Source organism: Macaca mulatta, chromosome 5 (genome assembly GCF_049350105.2).
Source record: "Macaca mulatta isolate MMU2019108-1 chromosome 5, T2T-MMU8v2.0, whole genome shotgun sequence".
Lineage (NCBI taxonomy): Eukaryota > Metazoa > Chordata > Mammalia > Primates > Cercopithecidae > Macaca > Macaca mulatta.
In genome coordinates, this window is record NC_133410.1 from 183097786 (window position 1) to 183117101 (window position 19316).

Here is a 19316-nt window from a genome sequence, read left to right on the forward strand (position 1 = left end):
ACATATATTTTTAAATCATTTTGACCAATCAAATAGCTCTGTTAAAAAAATGAAGGGTAATATTTAAATATCCTTTTATGGATGAGAGAAGACAAGAATGAAGTTTTTAGAAAAAGAAAATAACCTTCTTAGCTGAAGGAGGATGGTGTTTGCTCCGCTTTCAATACAAAAGGAGCTACGTTTCCCCACCAAACACTGCCTTGGTAGTGCAGAATATGCTGTCTGCTTTTTACTGATGACCACATTCCTCTATTTAGAGTTAAGAAAGTCAATTTACCATATCTGAGAAACGGTAAAACTTCTCCAATGCAAAAGCTTCTGTCTGTGGGAAGGTAAAGTGGACCAAGAGGAATTGAGAAACCAGAGAATCAATTCATATATGATTAAATATAATTACACAATTGGTTGTAATTGCATATACCATTTGAACAGACCTAGGTAGCAATTAATAGATTTTCACATATGCAAAGTATCTATCCCAACGTATAAACTGAATTTAAAAAAACTCTTTTTTTCATTAAATCAAAATTACATTTAATTACATTTGCTCGCTGAATATATCAAGTAGTTATCAGAAAACAATAAGATACGACTGTTTTTGCATTTCTGCATTTTCCCAGAGTACCAGTCACTGGAGAAAATGAATGCTTCCCTCTTTCTATGAGCTAAAGAGGAAGGAGCATCAAATATTTTTATTTCACTTTTACATGTGGTAAAACTGAGTAAGGAGGCACTTTGGTAAAAATAATTTTTTAAAAGAAGGATCCAGAATTGAGCATACAAACTTGTCATCTAATACTTTGTCTACTGGATATTGTGATTATTGAATGTGTGGTGGATGTAGGATATGTCTGAGCTTTCACACTTTACCCATTTGGACACCGGATGCATAAAACTTCTCTTTTCCAGAATTTACAGGACCTGCTTGATACATTCTAAATTGTATAAGGAGAAGGAAAAAGGTAAGGAAATGGAAAATCAAAATGACAAAAAGCAAATCATAATGATAGGGAACATGCATATTGCTTTACTTCTAATTAATGATACTAAAAGGGAAAGTGGTCTTTATCAGTCACTAATACCAAAGAAAGACCAGAGCGTCATCCCTGTGATACAGCATTTGTACTGTCATTGTTGTTCAACCGGTGCCAGTTATTATGAAAGAAAACATGAGAAAGTAGGATGTGGAGAGGGAGAGAGAAGAGGAAGAAAAAGAGACAAAGGCAGAATGAGCAGAAATGAGAAAATATAACAGACCAGTAGACCAGGGTGAGGTGAGGGAAGAAGATAAAGTTAATCTCCCCATCACAGTATGTTTCAGTGTACAAAAGATATGCTTCTGTTTTCATAAAAATTTGATTAAACGCAAGTCTTAGCACTGTTTTTTGTTCATGTATTACTGAATCTCTGATGCTGAATGCTGATGTTCTTTCCACGCTGCTGTTAATTGTGTGTTTATTGGAGCAGTGATGCTTTTTGGAGGGCCAATTAGAAATGATAAGTAAGTTACTGCTTTAGAATATGTTTAATACTAAGTAGACTCAAACACTAAGACGTCAAAGCTTTTTAAACAAGTATAATAAATACATAAATTGCAGTATAATTTATAAACCATAAAGAATCCTTAAAAAGTTAAATCTTTACATACTTAAAAATGCACACTATGCGAACTATACTATTATCACTAAGGTTTATGTTTTGACTTAAATATGCCAGGATATTGGATCCTTGCCACAATTACACAAAACTTTGATATTACTGTCCATTGCTTTAAAAGACCATTTGCTTTAAAATGTCTGTTGGCACATTCACATTAGAAGTAAATGCATAGATCTGCTGTTGATAGAGGATCTCTCTTACAGAAAAGGAAAGCGGATTGGTCAAAACCACATGCATGTCAAGGGAGATGACATTACAGTTCTGCATAGAGGAAAAACTTCATTTAGGACATCCAAATCCAATTAGGGGTTTACTTCTGAAACTGGCTATGGTCTCTTCATGATGTTCTAAGTTTCTTCCTGGTTTCATCATTTATCAGATAGTAGCCAGGAAACAACAGGACTTTCTTGTGTTTCCCACAGGGTTTCAAAAGAAATGTCTTTAGTTCATGAAAATATGCATTAAAAAGAGACCACAGAGTTTTTCATGTATTTATCATCATGGTATTAGTAAATAAGTAATATTTGATGAAAATAATGAAATGAATTAGCTCTGACAAAAGAACTTTAATAATTACATTTGATGACTTACGTCAAGTGAAACCATTAGAAATGCTCTAACATTGAAAGTAAGAAATGATATAATTCATTAATTAAAATAAAAAAGGGTCGTTCCAGGAAGCACATTAAAAAGAAGCTAATGTAGGTCTCATGTCACCAGATATGCTGTTTAAAGTAGAGCTAGGTGTCATCATTTTCTCCCTGAAGCTATTTTTGACATTTTTAGTTTGGATTGGAAAAAAAAATGAAAGGAATATTATATTATTTCATCCCCAGTCCCAATTGCCTCTCTTTTCATCTCTATTAAATACAACAAATTCACTTTCCAGTGAAAACTTGATGCTGCCAAACCCAAACCATTTAATCACTTACCTTATTCTTTCTCTTTCGTCGAAATCTCAGAAGTTCTTTGTGTTGTCTTGATACAAAATTTACAGCTGCATACTCCAGAAGTGCTGAAAACACAAAAAGGAGGCATACTGCCATCCAAATATCAATAGCTTTGACATATGAAACCTAGCCAAGAGAGAAAGAGAGAGCAAGCAAATTCACTTATATTGTTACTTCCTTTGAGAACAAAACTGAGTTTTTCTGATTCTGAATTATGTCATTCATATAGAAGTATTGAAAAATAAAGAAAATGACAATTTTTTCTTGAAGTTTTCAGATAGCCATTTTTGTAAATTTTATGTATTAGTTATGAGTATTCTGTTTTTTTTGTTTTTTTCAAATTTAGGCAATAGCCCAAACACGATGAAAGGAAAAGTAAGATGAAATATAACTTTACCTTCAGAACAGTACAGTGCTTAAAAAGTGTGAACATTGAAATATAGATAATGCTGTTGGCTTTTTAGTTCCACATTTTCATCAATATTTTTAAAAAGTTTAAAACTGTATTTATTAATTCTGTTAAGATATTTTTCTTTCATTGCATTTATAAATAATATATGGTTATTTGTTACATATTTTGAAATATTTTTAACTTTTATAAAGACAAGTTATAAGGATAGTACAAAGAGGCCAGGTGCGATGGCTCACACCTGTAATCCTAGCACTTTGGGAGGCCAAGGCGGGTGGATCACCTGAGGTCAAGAGTTTGAGACCAGCCTAGCCAACATTGTGAAACCCCATCTGTTTTAAAAACACAAAAATTGGCTGGGTGTAGTGGCGGGCGCCTATAATCCCAGCTACTTGGGAGGCTGAGGCAGGAGAATCACTTGAACTCAGAGGGCAGAGGTTGCAGTGAGCCAAGATCACGCCACTTCACTCCAGCTGGAGCGAAATAGTAGAATTCTGTCTCAAAAAAAAAAAAAAAAAAAAAAAAAAGAATTGTAAAAAGCACTATCAGCTTCTCCAGTTGTTACTACATTTACTTCTCCACTTTACATTTATTGTTGTGTGTGTATGTATATATATTATTGTGTGTGTATGTGTGTGTATATATATATACATGTATATATTCCTTCAAACTATTTGAGTGTAATTTGTAGACATAACACCATACACTCAACAAAATCCGAAATTTAACATTTATAACATTGATAAAATCCTACCACCTAATCCTTAAATCCCTCCCATTTCACCAATTGTCTCAAGAATACCCTTTTTTATTTAAAAAACAAACTTTTTTGTTATTTTTTTTTCCAGCACAGGATTTAATCCAGGATCACGTGCTGCATTTTGTTGTCATATCTCTTTAGTTTTCAGTGTGGGACATTATCTGTCTCTCCTTGCTTTTTTTGTGGCATTGTTACTTTTGATGAGTACAGGCCAGTTATTTTCTAAAGTTTGCCTGATGTTTCCTCATTTACATTCAGATGATGGATTTTTAGTAGGGATTCCTAACGAGTGATTCCCTGTTCTCCACAGTGCATCATATCAGGAGGTACACAATGCTGATCAATTGATGAAGGTAATGTCTGCTATGTTGCTCTATTGTAAAATTGCGAATCTTCCCATGCATGGAATATTTTGAAATTATATAAGTATTCTATTACTCTTTAAATCTTCACACACTAGATTTAGCATATGTTGATGATTTTTGGCTGAAACAATTACTACAATGATGGTTACTCAGTGGTGATTTTCTAATTTCCTTATTCATCTACATTTATCAATTCACATTCAACTGTGAGAAAAATCCCTGTCTTCTACATTTATCTGTTTATTCCTTTATTTATATGTGTATAAACTTATGGATAACTATTTTCTTCCAAGTGATGTAATACATTAACATCATTATTTATTTTGATTCTCACATTATCCCAGATTGGGCCATTAGGAGCCCCTAGATGTTAGCACATATATCATTTTGACAAGTCTCCCTCATTATTTGAGCATTTCCTCACTTTCTGGCACAAGACACTCCAGATTCATCTTGTACTTTTCCTATTCTGGTCTTTGAGTCAGCCCTTTCTCTAAGGAACTCTTCTGTAGTGAAGAGTGGCTTTTAGAAACCAAGATCTGGACACTGGGTGTACTCACATCTTCCTTAGGGGTATCGTTTCTAGGCCCTCACAGTGGACAGAGCTATCAATCTCACACATACACATATATTCGCGCGCACACACACACACACATAAAATGTAGCAACTGTATACATTTCTTTATCATCTTTCTCTCTCTATCTCTCTATCCATCTATCCATCAAACACGAGCTTCCATTAGTATCTCTAAATCTAACTCAACACCACAGCATTCCCTGTAGCCTATACCCTTTCTATATATGCAAAATTTTTCTCTAAAAGTGGGAAACTTGACTCCCATTATCCTCAACATGTATTTGATCATTCACCATGTATGTGACTAACATCTCAATTCTGCCAACCATCTTTTCAGCCTCAGCACCTTAATATAGTGGTAAAACCAGATACTTTGATCATTCAGTTGATTTTTGGTTCTTATGAAGGTGATTTTTGTGTGCAGATAGTTGTTCCATTTGGCATTCCTGTAGGGGGGATTATGGCTGGAGGCTTCTATTTGGTCACCATTTGCCCCATTTGGCTCCTTGCCCCTGGTCCCATCCCGCAATGGCCCCACTGGCCTTGATCCTAACTATCTATTTATCCTGTTCCATAGGTTCTCGTAATCTGATAGCATCCCTGATCCTGGTTCCACCAGCCCCAGCTACCATCCTTGATTCTGACACTTGCTCAGCTATGGCCTTACAGTCTCACTGTGTCTTGTCACCTCAAAGGTAGAGAAGGGAAGAGAAGGATAAGAAAAAGCGGAACAAACAGACAACTTTTAAAAATGAACACAAAGGGAAGAGACAGGAAGAGAAGAGTAAAAAGAAAAGCTAGGTCCGTATTTTTTAGAAATAGACTTATACAGACCTAAGTCCCTTAGAAAAAGTAATTCGGTAACCTTTAAGCAACTGCTTTCATACTTCTCTCAGTTTAATTTGCAGTGATTTCAGGTTGTAGCTGACCTCGTATCTTTGTATATGTCCATTGCTCAAGGTTGAAAATTTGCTTGAGTATTAGGAAATTACTCAATTAAGGGCGGATCACGAGGTCAGGAGATCGAGACCATCCTGGCTAACATGGTGAAACCCCGTCTCTACTAAAAAAATACAAAAAACTAGTCTGGCGAGGTGGCGGCGCCTGTAGTCCCAGCTACTCGGGAGGCTGAGGCAGGAGAATGGCGGGAACCCGGGAGGCGGAGCTTGCAGTGAGCTGAGATCCGGCCACTGCACTCCAGCCTGGGCGGCAGAGCAAGACTCCGTCTCAAAAAAAAAAAAAAAAAAAAAAAAAAAAAAAGGAAATCAATTAGCATTCTACTGTAAGAAAAATCACTGTCTTCTACATTTATCTGTTTATTCATTTGTTTATGCATATGTGTATAAACTTATGGATAACTATTTTCTTCCAAGTGATGTAATACATTAACATCATTATTTTGATGCTACTGTAAGGAAATTTTCTACTCTAAGGAAATTAAGGAAGCGTATATTGCAAGCAGTGTCAGCAAAAACATACCTTTTGTGGAGTGAGCATGAGATAATTCATTTTATTTCATACTTCATATGGCCAATTAGATGCGTAAAATGCTGTCATTTGCCAAGTATTGGAAATAAAAATGAGAGATACTTTTGTTTATAAAAGGTAAGATGTTTTTCCACCTTTCACTGGAAATGGACAGTTAGCTACAAGTCTGTTTCCTTGCTGTAAAAACAAATATCCTTACTTCTAAGAAGATGTGGATCTGGGAGAACAGAATGCCAGGCTGGGTTCAAGCTAATTTGCCCTACTTATTTGGACCCAGTGTATAATTATCTTAAGGATCAACACCCTACATTTTGAGATTTTGAGAGCTTGCCTGTCTTTGTGCTGTTTATATCTTCCGTATTCTTTCCTCTTTCATCTTCAATATTTAGTGTAGCTATTTTTATGAAACGTTAGCCCGTGGGAATTTTGGACAGATTTAGATAGTAGTTTTAAAGGATAAGTGGCTCAACATTTGGGGGGAAGTTAGAGTGGCAGGAACGATAAATAAAGTAAGGAAAAAAGCTCTTTCCCATCTTTCCCAGCAGGTTCTTCAGGTCTCAGGCTAGACTTTGCCCAAATCTAGTTCAGAATCCCATGGTACCTGTGCTGACTTGCTGTGTTACCCTAACACATTGCACTGGAATTGTGATTCCTTGTTTTTCTTTTTTTTCCTGTTTGTCCTGTGAACTCTTTGAGGGCAGATGACATCTCTGTTTTGGTCACCATCACATCAGTGTTTGTCACGTGTACATATTTGCTGAGTCAATGGACAGATAAATGAAGGCATTAAATGGTAAAATACAGGCGTGGGGGCAGAAACTGAATATAGATGACATATGGAGATTCACTTTCTGGAGCAACACTTTCTTAATACCTCCAATTGGGTTGATTTTCTTTTTGAAAGAGTTCATTTCTTGACACTCGGAAGAGTGTCAACTTACATACGAAGCATTTCAACAAGGAAGCACTCTGCATCTCCTCCTGCACTTAAGTGTGACTTCTACTGGTCAGCACCATCTCCACCGGGCAAAGAGCAGTGCATCTCACTTTATTCCAGTGCTGTGTCAAATGCCCATCTGTTTGCAAGTATAGATTTAAATTTCATAAATTCTGTAATTCGGCCAGAAATTTCTGGCTGCTTCCAAATATATACAGTCCTGGAACAAGTAATATGGCTTTCAAAGATGCTGTCTCAAGCCACATTATTCCTGAACGAATATGACTCATAAAGTATGTGTGCATTTTTGAGCGTTCTGAATCCATAATGACATGAACCACAGAAATTACCTCAGAAATATAATTTCCAAATTAATTCAATGAGCGTTTTCAGTGACAACAAATACATCGAAACATCATTTGTGCCTGCCAGGGCTCTGCTAATTGTGAACAGCTTATAAGCATTGAGCCTAAAGGCCTACTTTCCTCATCATCTCTTCGACCCCCTTCACCAATTTCAAGTCTGTTTCTCCTCCTCCATTCCAGCTTCCCCGCCAAGGACAGCAAACACTTGACGTGGGAAGTTTGGAACTTTGGGGCTAGTAACTTTAAAATAAAGACAGCAGTTCTTACTTCAAAGCATTCACAGCATACTCATGACATACAGCACATTCCCCATGGATTCAGATTCATTACCTTCTTTCCTCCCCCTCCTGCATGCCACCCTGTTAGGCAGTATCATTCCAATCTTGACCACCTTCCCAAAAGACCCATTGTCCACTGGAACCCTAGTTCTATTTTCCGGAAGAATCTCCCCTCGGTATCACTCTCCGAATACAAGTGTCTATGGAAATAAAACCTAAAGGTTGACTAATGAGGTGCACTGGTCAGGGGACCTTTGTCATGGAAACCACTCCCAAGCCATCCTGCAGAAGAATGCTTCCCTTTCAAGGATTGCCCTTCCCATGGCTTCTGTGACCTGCATTCTCTGGGTTTCCCTCCCTTTACTCCACCCCGTCGGTTTTCTGGATTCTCTTTCTTTTCTTGAGCTCCTTAGGGAGATGGCCTTGGTCCTCTTCTATTCTCATTGGGACATAACCCACTAATCCATCTTATCTATCCCTATGGATTCAATTCCTCTTCTGTGCTTATGATCCCCAAACCTCTATTTCCTGACTAGATCCCCCTTTATCCAGGTTCTTCCTTCATGGCACTCTGACTGTCTCCCACACCTCAAACTTAATTTGACTAAAAAGGAGTTAAGAATCTCTACCAGACTACACCCTCCCCCACCAAAAACAAAAAACAAACAAACAAAAAAACCCAGCAAATATGCACAGCTCCCCTCTCTTCTCATTAAGAGACTCTACTCACAGTTGTTCACCCCCAAATCTAGGAGGCTTCTCACTCTCTTTTTTCAAAGATGCAGCCCTGTTAATTATCTTTTCTTTCCATTTCTCAAGTTTATCAATTTCTGTCCTTCCCGATACTGCCATCACACTGATGGAAGCCACAGCGTGTCCTAGTCCCTCAGCTCTACCCTTGCCACAAGAGTTACTGATTTTTAAATGCAAATCTGATTGCATTGCTTTAGGCTTACAATTCTTCATTTGCTCTCTGTTAATTTAATGTTCAAAATCTGTTTTATAGGGTATAAAGCCCTTCATAATTAGCCTTTCATAATAATGCATATTAACCCTTCACATAAAGCCTAGCTTTCATTTCTGTTTTTTATTAACATTTACTGAATGCCAATGATGAACTCAAGTTCTGTCATTAGGTTTTATAGGTATAGAGATGAGAAAGACAGACAAGCTCTATAATTAATGGAGCTTATACTCAAGTTAGAAAAACATACAATAAAAGCAAACACATATATAAGATAATTTAAGAGAAATGTAAAGAAAATGCAGGAGGGTAAAGATATGAAGGACTGGGTTCTAGAAGGCGGCTATGTTAGATGGCAGTGGCCAGGGAAGACCACACTGTGGAAGGAATAATTACCACCTTATGACAGTTTCTTACTTGCTTATTATGTAGTAGCTACATTTCCCTTCTTTTAGTTTTTGAAAACCTGAAAGCAATTGACAAACTCCACTCTGCCTCAGCTGTTTTGTATTTACTTTTGTTTATTTTTTATTTTATTTTTTTTTTTGCTATTACTTTTGGCTGGAAACCTCCTTCTTTGGGTAATGGATGTTCATCCTGCACGTCTCAGCTTGCAAGCTACTTCCTCAGGGAAACTATCCTCAAATGCCTAGGCCACAATAAGGCTTCTTGGCATCCCACTTCTACTTTTTTCATAGGTCACTCATTACAACTGTAATTATATTTATTTTTGTGGTAGGTCCTGTAAGATGTCTGTGGCTAGCACCACTTGAATGCCCCCCCCATCAGTTAATTACACTATCCTGCAATTTTTAAATGCTTTCCACTTTCCAAAAACTTTGGTTAGAAGGATGCAAAAATTAGTATGTCCATGAAGATTTGAAGATGAGATGTCTATACTAATATGTTGACAAAATATGTATTGATAGCAAATACCAAATAACTCCATTGTATCGTTGATTTTGTCTCAGTGTGCTGATATTATCCACTTATGTATCTTCTGCTTTTAGGCTATTACATTCCATGAGCTAAGACAAAGACCAGACCTTATTCATTTTTGTATCTCTAGGATGCAGCACAGGGTTATTTATGGTAAAGTCTCTCAGTTAGGTTGACTCCTGTGTATTGACTTGTAATCACTAGCCATTTATTATTAGAAACATAAATATATTAACTAATATGCCAGGAGATGTTCTTAATACAGTAGTGTCCATACAGTAACACTGAAACCTCACAACAATAGAGGCAATCATCCCTATTTTAAAGATGAGGAAACAGCTGTAGTGAAATAACTTGCTTAAGGCCACATGGCTACCAAGTAGCAAAACTAGGATTTGAATGTAACTCACACGGTTCCAGAGCCTACGAACTTAACTACTATTCTATATCACATAGTTATTAGGCTGCTTCCGTTTAAGACACCACTGCAAATCAACAACTGTAAACACTGTAAATTGGAATTCCTCTCTGTATCTTAAAATTCCAGGCTTTTTAAATTTCATCTGATATTTAAGAGTAATGTCGGTGCACAAAATACATATTGTGAGATCCTCCATATTTGCTAGCTTTGATCCTAAAATCTGACAGTCAACTTCCTAGTAGACGACGTATAAAAAGAAATGGTCATTATATTTAGTAGATGAAAACAACCTAGTTGCTCAGGTGAAGCAAAACTATTAAGATAAGAGAAATGTTTTATCCTTTGAAATACCATGTGTGTCCCCCAGCAGTATTAAATATACTAAAGTTGTTTATGAGCCAGGAGCCAGGAGACTATTGACTACTTGCCATGTAGCAATCCAGGAAGAGATCAGCTTGATAAATGATCAACTGAGTAACCAAGCTAGGTTATTGCAAGGCCTAGCCTTTTTCATTCTAAAAAAAGTTTTATAATTTAGGGAAAGTAATATAAGCACCATATGTTCTGTAGATTTCTTATATTTTTTCACAAGAAATTATGCAGTTTTTCTTTCTTGTAAAATTTTCATTAGAAATAGAGAAAGCCTGCCTCTTGCATCTCAAGTAAGAAATATATAGATATATCTATATATCTATATCTATATCTATAGCTATAAAAATTGGATTTTATTGCTGTCAGTCATCTTGGTTATTAAACAGGGAATCAAGTCCCTTTTTTTTTTTTTTGGCTCTGAGAAGCAGTCATGTTCAGGGAGCTTGCCTAACCATGAGATTTCTCTGTATCTACCCTCCAGTGACATGAGGAGTTTGGCGTAGGGAGGATTCAAGCTAGGACACAAAGCAATTATCAAATAACCACAAAATTTCTCCGGCTTGAAGAAACAAAGGTTTATTTGGCTCTCATATTCCATGTCTACTTTGAGTTGAATGCTGACCTTGGAGTGGTGTTGTCATTGCTATCCTCACTTGTAACACAGCAGCAGAGGAAAACCAAGTCGCTGGTGGTTCTCGCATTTGGTCACAAATGTTCCAGACTGGTAGTGGAACAGGTTGCTTCCGCTCAAAGTTCATTAGCCAGAAGTACTCACAGTCAACCCTGATCACAAGAGCACTAGGAGATGTAATCCTACCACATGCCTAGAGGGGAAAGTAGCCTTGCTGGCACAGAGCATTATGCTAACTCCAGAGAAACTCAGGTAGGGGCGATTTCTATTTGTCCTTCTGAAACAAGAATCCTCATAAGTACAGAATTAAGGAACATGTGGATTATGATTTGATCACTGTGATATCTTGAATAGCACATAAAGGCACCTGTGTTAAAGAGAAAAACTCACTGCTGTATAGAAAGAAGCTGTCAATTAATTAGGGTATGATAAAGCATAAGAAATTTCCCCTGATTTTCAGCCAAAAATTTTCTAAAACAATAGTGTCAGGTCCAAATTCAGCAATATGAATTGTAAGGAGGTACAAAAAAGTAGAGTCCAGGTGGTGCTTTGAAGCACTTAACCTAAGACAGATAATCAATTCTCTAGATGCAGAGAATAAAGACAGGCAGTCTGCAAGCCAAATTTATGTATGAGAATAAGTTTGTTTGGACTGCACAATATCTGAAAAAAGAAAAAGAATATGCTTCTAAGCATGGAATGCTCATCATCAGTTAACCATACTGCTCATCCCTCCACCCCTCATTAATTATACCAGACCACTTTGTTCATTGATTTGTGCATCTGACCCCTGAAGTCATTTGACTTTGTGCTCTCTGATCCTGATAATGGTTTGGATCTGTATCCCCACCCATATCTTATGTTGAAACGTAATCCCTAGTGTTGGAGGTGGGGCCTGGTGGGAGGTAATTCCATTACGGGGGTGGTTTCTAATGGTTTAGCACCATCCCTCTAGTGCTGCCTTGTGACAGAGTTCTCATGAGATCTGGTTGTTTAAAAGTGTGTGGCACCTTCCCTTTCAATCTTCTTCCTCCTGCTCCAGCCACATAAGAAGTGCTTGCTTCCCCTTCACATTCCACTATGATTGTAAGTTTCCTGAGGCCCCCCAGAAGCAGAAGCCTGTGTAGCCTGTAGAATCGTGAGCCAATTAATCCTCTTTTCTTTATAAATTACCCAGTCTCAGGTAATTCTTTATAGCAATGTGAAAATGGACTAAAACAAGTCCAGAGAAATAGATGACTTGCGTATTTCTCACGTAATCCTTCATAAATAAGTTTACTTTTGCACCAACTTTTGATAGGATTATTGAATAGCAATAATTTTGGATCATACTCCTTAACAAGTACATTGAGTGAACTGTATTATCTATGGCAGTATATGCTGTGGTTGAGAGGCCTGCCAAGGTGTGTACCTTTACCTCAGTCCACATGGAGGTGGTCAAAAGGATTTTCCTGTGACCAATAAATTCCTGCTACAGCCTATAGACAACAATATATTAATGGGCAAAGATACATTTGATGTGGTTAGCTAAATTATAACCCAGATGACTATTAATCAATGGATTCTAGAAATGGAAATTTAAATGTATTTATAAACAGCATAGTTTAAACTTAAGAGAAAGAAATTGATTAAACCAGAACCTGGAGTTTGAATCACAAAATCTCATCTACATCTACATGTAGGAACTCTATAAGGTAAATTTCCAGAGATCCTTTAGAGAGGTAGTTTGTCAATTCTCTTCTCAATCCAAACTTGCTTTTTATTTGAGGAAAAGGTATAATAAAACATGGTAGTGTATGCTTTTGATGAGCTAAAATAGCCCTTTGAATAGGGTAATTTGTTCTTCTTTTAATAACATTCAGTCCTGGTGGATTGCCCTAGTTCCTCAGAAATGTCAAGTAAACTGTGATGAATAATTTTGGCTGTGCAATGGGCAAGTGATAGAAGCCTACAGATAAATGCTTTTTCTCTAGATAAGCTGCAAATGTCTCTGCTTGTGTTATGCCTTGTTTTCTGAGGTTTTAATTTCAGATCTCATTGACTATTCATTTAATCATTCATTTTTAAAATACAAATTTGTAGTACTCTTAATCCTACATTTCTCCTCAGTGCAAGAACCTGCATAAGAATTTTACATTTGGTAACAGGAAAAAGTAATATTAATCTCAAAAGCATTTCAAACTTCATTAAGACCTAAAGCCTGAGATCAAGGAATCTGAACAAAAGGAAATAATAATGTTTTAAAAACAGGTGTTGAAGTGGAATGGAGCTGATACTGAAAAGGCAAAAAGAGGTAACTCGAGGACTACTTTCTCGGAGAACGAATAACTAGGCAATGAAACATACAGCCCAGGATATTGTGAGTTTCGACATTCTAACATTTATCATCCTGGAGGGTGACTCACAACAGTACTGCTGGTGGAACGTTCATGATGATTATCGTACTCATAACCCTTAGTAAATGAATGATGCTTCTAACACAATATTTATTTTTCACATAAGGGATTTTTGTTTTGTTTTGTTTTTGTGAAAGGGTTTTGCTCTGTCACCCAGATTGAAGTGCAGTGGTGCAGTCATAACTCACTGCAGTCTCGAGGTCCTGGGCTCAAGCAATTCTCCTGCCTCAGCCTCTCAAGCAGCTAGGACTATAAGTGTTTGTTACCACACTTTGCTAATTAAAAAAAAAAATGTGGAGACAGAGTCTCACCATGTTGCTCAGGCTAGCCTTGAACTCCTGGCCTCAAGCGATCCTCCCACCTCAGCCTCCCAAAGTGCTGGGATTACATGTGTGAGGCACTCATGCAATGGTTTTTACTTCATGAGATAAAATATAACAGAGAGTCACATAATAACAGAACTTCATTGTTTCCAAAGAGGTAAATTTAACCAATACTTCAGTCACCAGACAAAGAAAGTACAACCAAAAAGGCTAAATAATTTTGAAAAGTCACAGTTATCTCTGACTCCCACTTCAGTAACTGGAGTTTTACCATCATTTTTTCTGTAGTCTGTAGCTCTTTTTCTTATGTTTAACACTTAGGAGAAATTGTCAGACCTAGATGTCACTGAAAATGCTGCATGCTGCATATACACCATGGAATACTATGCAGCCATAAAAAAGGATGAGTTCATGTCCTTTGTAGGGACATGGATGCAGCTGGAAACCATCATTCTCAGCAAACTATCGCAAGAACAGGAAACCAAATACCGCATGTTCTCACTCATAGGTGGGAATTGAACAATGAGATCACTTGGACACAGGAAGGGGAACATCACACAATGGGTCCTATTGTGGGAATGGGGAGTGGGGATGGATAGCATTAGGAGATATACCTAATGTAAATGACGAGTTAATGGGTGCAGCACACCAATATGGCACATGTATACATATGTAACAAACCTGCACGTTGTGCACATGTACCCTAGAACTTGAAGTATAATTTAAAAAAAAAAAAAAGAAAAGAAAAAAGAAAATGCTGCATGCTGTTAGACTTCCTAGCATTTCTTAATATATTACCTTTGTTTTTTTTGAACAACTCAGGTTAAATCATATTTGTGACCTCTCTCTTCTGCATTTTTGTAGTGAAGGTTTTGTGTTTCTATAACATCATTTTTTATGGTAATCATATCAATTCCTATTCCCTTTTCCTCTGGAGTTTAAGAGCTTCATTTAAAACTTCAAGTAGGTATCTTGAAGACAGATAAAGCCTGTAAAGGTGTTTGTTTTACACTGATTTTGGGGCAACGTGTTTTCTTTCACTGGCGAGGTGGTAGTTTTACATTCACTTTTGTCTTTTGGGGGCTCATGGTATGATTCTAGCATATATATGAATGTGGTGGATGACTTTATTTACGTAAAGTAGTCTCCACATTGAATACATATCTTTGTTTTTAAACTTAGTTTGATGTCAAAGCTGTGGTATTATGCCATTTTAAAAAGGTTTAAAGTTTATGATTTGACCATATACTTTTCCCTAGTTGTTCTATCAGATTTAAGAATTTATGTAGCAGTCCTGTCTCTATCTCAAGTACAGAGAAAATGCTTGATAATCATTTATCTTTCAGCTTGATGGAATCTAATAATTCTAGTAAAGTAGGTCCTAAGTAGGTCCTTGATGGAATCTAATAAGTCTAGTAAAGGAGGTCCTAAGATGAAATGTAAAGCTAGAGACATCCAACAATCTCTATCCTTCTTATCAAAGAACCCACCCATTTTTTAGGACTTTTTTATTTACAAAACGGATATTTTTTTTATCAGTAATAAAATTAGATGGTATTCATATACATTATATCTTGTGATAAGGGTATGACTAAATAATTATTTCATTTTCTGGGCATTTTTTCTTTTTTTCCATTTTCCTAAATGAGTGTATATGGAATTATAGTATTTACTATGATCCATGAACATTTAAAAAATTTAGTTGAATATATTGCTTACATCAAGCATTGTATCATAAAGCTAAATTTATTACACATTCTGTCACAGTAATAAATTTAAAATGAACCCACTTGGATCATGTTTGTACTGAACTTGATTGAAGTAATATTGGTTAGGTACATTTTCAGCAAATATTAAAATGTTATATTTAAATGGTTTGGACCAAAACATTACTGACAATAATAACTATTAATTGCTATATTAATAGGAAAACCTGATTACTATGTAGCTCTCCTAACCCCATTATGTTATCACTAACACAATTTACTCTCCTTTAATATTTAAGGGTATTTTTTTGAGAAGAATAAGAATGTATATGTGCTAATTAGCTATGAACAAACAGTGAATAGAAATCCTTCATTTTTCTTCCCATTTCCTATCTTTTTATTGTAATCAACCTCACATAAATATCTGTGTGCCAACACAATTGTGGTGTTCAAAAAATGCATCAGTTCAATTTATATTTTCTAATAGTTATAATCACTTTTAAAATTGGTGTCTTTATCAAGAATGAAAACTTAATATAAAAGCTATCATCATTATTTTTCTTATTTTTTATTTTTTATTATTTTTTTGAGATGGAGTCTTGCTCTGTCACCCAGGCTGGAGTGCAGTGGCACAATCTCGGCTCACTGCAACCTCTGCCTCCCAGGTTTAAGTGATTCTGGTGCCTCAGCCTCCAGAGTAGCTGGGATTACAGGTGGCCACCACCACGCCCAGCTAATTTTTGTATTTTTTAGTGGAGACGGGTTTTTGCCATGTTGGCCAGGCTGATCTCAAACTCCTAGCCTCAAATGATCCACCCTCTTTTGCTTCCCAAAGTGCTGGGATTACAGGTTTGAGCCACTGCACGCAGACACCGCCTCTCAAAATGAGGACAATTTCACAGAGAACTTCAAAGGGGAAAAATGAGTGGAATTGAGAGAGGTAAAAGGTTCTAAGTAATCATTGACCATAAACAGCTTTCGGTGAAGAATTTGCAATCTCAATAGGCTACCAGCTTCTGAGTTTCTGTAAAATATTTAATCAAAAAGCCATATTTGAATTTTCAAGTGCTCCTCATTTTTTAATGCTTAGTAGCTCTGTTTTCAATGAGATGGCCATAGTGATGGGAGCAGAGAAATTCACATTGAATCTCCCTGGGATTATTCTCTATTTCTTTCCTATCCCTTCCTCCCCTCCTGTTTTTCTGAGCATTTACTGACAAGCCAGAGTGTGGTCTAAGAAAGGAGACAGAAAACTTAAACAAATAATTGCCCCGAGGTAGATAAGATTATTTACAATTCCTTTTTCCCTTCTTCCGCTCCAAGGCTTCCCTGTGGGTGGAGCCCAGTCTTCCACCCCGCTGACTTTCAGTTTGGCCATGAGACTTGGTGTAATTTATGGAACGAGAACAGAAGCGACTGTGTGCCAATTCTGAGCAAAAGCTTGCATGTTTGTGCTTGCCTTCTTGCTGTCCAGCACTCCTCCATGGAAAGAACATCTTACAGGTCCCTGCAGCCCCAAAATGAGGAGACACAGGGAGCAGATCTGAAACCCACTCCACAGCCTAGATCCATGCTCACTTGAATAGTCAATCTCAGGGCAAGCCCAGAAGAGACACAGGCACCTCACAGTCCTGGGAGCAAGAAGAAATGTTGTAAACCATTGAGATTTGGGAGTTGTTATGCAGAATAATTGTGATGCAACTGGATCATCAGCCCCAAGTGCCAAGAATGTCATAATATTAATATATTGTGCTAAGAGCTAGGGTTTGGATAAAGTTGAATCTAGAGATTCCCCACCCTGCCAAATTTCTATCTGTGTACGTGAATGTGTGCATTGTGTATAGTGTGTGTGTGTGTGTGTGTGCACCTGTCTGATATGCTATGTTCAAAAATCTCTGATATGACAATAAGTTTAAAAGACTAAAATAAGGTATGCATAATGACTTGTGTACTTGTGTACTTCTGCAGATGATATGAAGCATAAAACATGCACCAGACCTGGTCCTTAGCCAGTCTCTATAGAACAGGATGGAAAAAAAATAATGAGGGTAGATCTCTAACAGGAATTAATTGATTGTTGAAATCATAAAAGAAAGGGTAAGGTTTATATAATATTGCTGTATAGCCAAGACTTCTCCAAAGTTCCCTAATGCGGATTCCTTCTAGTACTCAGTGTTTACAAATTAAAACTATGTTTTGTCTCTTCTACAGATTTTCTCTGTTCTTACCCATCCCCATACTTAATTCCTTCACTGTCAAGGTCTTAACTGAATATTGAAATTATATTTATACTAAAAAATAATTGAAATATTATTACTATCCCCTCTTTCACCCCTGATGAAATGAATCCTCCTAAGAAGGACTAGCTTTCCATATCTAAAAAAAGATTACAGAATGCTGAGATCTCAAAGAATTCAAGAGTAAAGTTCTGGGGTGAGTGGATCTTGCCTTTAACCAAACTATCTAATATATTCTGTGTATGGGTAGGGATAGCCCTGGGGGAGGAACAGAGAGAGAAGATATTCAGCTGTAGGAAGAGGGCCAAACACAAATACATCTTCTTTCCCTGTCCTTCCAGGCTTTCTTCCACCAGAAAAATCACCTCTAGTCCACTTCTCAATTCATCTGTAGTTTATTCCCTAAAGTCTGAGGGCTGGGTGTTGTTGGTCAGAACTTTGGAAGTTCTTAGTTTTTGACAATTCCGTGTGATTGTCTTGTAAATGTGTCCAAGTTAACATGTTTTATAAAAGAACTCACAATTAACCTTTCCCCCAACCTTCCCTATTAGTAACTATCATCTCTACTTGCCTAGTTACTTACTTGAATGCCACCCTTGACTCCTGCATTTCCCTGAATCTTCCGTGTTCAATTCATAAGCAAATCCTGTCTGTTTTACCTCCAAATATATTTTTTCAAAAACATTTACTTCTTTCTAAAGCCATCTGCTACTCTCTGTCTCTGTTGTTACCAATCTTGCCAGACCATCATCTGCTGTGGACCACAATAGCTTGCTTGGTGGACTCCTTGCTCCCACTCTACCTCTTCTATCTGGTCTTCAAACAGAAGTCAGTGTAATTGCCCCCCTTATTAAAATTCATCAGTGGCCCATTGCTGCGCCCAAATTAAACCCAATCATTATGAAGTCCTATGAAGTCTTCCTTGATGGGCGCCATGGTCATCGCCATTTTATCTCAGTCTGCCCCAAGCACACGGTGTAAGAAAGCGCTCCTAAAGTTACACAACCTTGAAAATTTGCTTGGAATGGAATGCGTATATCACCTTTTTATGGCCACCTGATACAGACACTGCAAAAATGTGAAAGAGTTCAAGTTTCAAGGAACCAGTGACAGGCATGTTCTTGCTTTGAGAGACTACATGCTTGATTTATCATGACATTGTAGAGGCTGATGCAATAGAAAATATCAGAGAGGAATATCAGCTCTGTAGTTCTCTAGAAGCTGGCTATAGTACATTCTTTGAGATTTCATTCTCTGAGTCTTACTTAAGCAATTTCTAAGCTCGTTCTTATCTTACAGGAGATACATTGACACAGAGCCTAGACAAAACACTAGGCAAAGATCACAAATTAATGATTTATTGTTTCACTCTCCGATATTTGATAGTCAATTTTCCTGAATGTAACTTTGTGTTTCTACTTCCTAGAAACTGTCAGTAGGTAAATTCTGGGTGATTTAGTGGCAAGACTTTCAGACTTCTGAGGGTTCTTTTGTGAGACTGAGAGTAGAAGATCTTAAGGTGCATGGTCTCACACATGT

General features: G+C 37.0%; 1 protein-coding gene across 1 annotated transcript in view; it reads right to left on the reverse strand.

The window, feature by feature from the left end:
- The window catches only part of GLRA3 (glycine receptor alpha 3), a 173897-nt gene that overhangs the window by 13820 nt on the left and 140761 nt on the right, over positions 1-19316 (reverse strand). The window contains exons 8-9 of the mRNA XM_015139540.3: positions 2592-2735; positions 278-322 (exon numbers count right to left, since the gene is read on the reverse strand). Coding sequence (XP_014995026.1) covers positions 278-322; positions 2592-2735 — 189 coding nt within the window. The remainder of the gene's footprint in view (positions 1-277; positions 323-2591; positions 2736-19316) is intronic.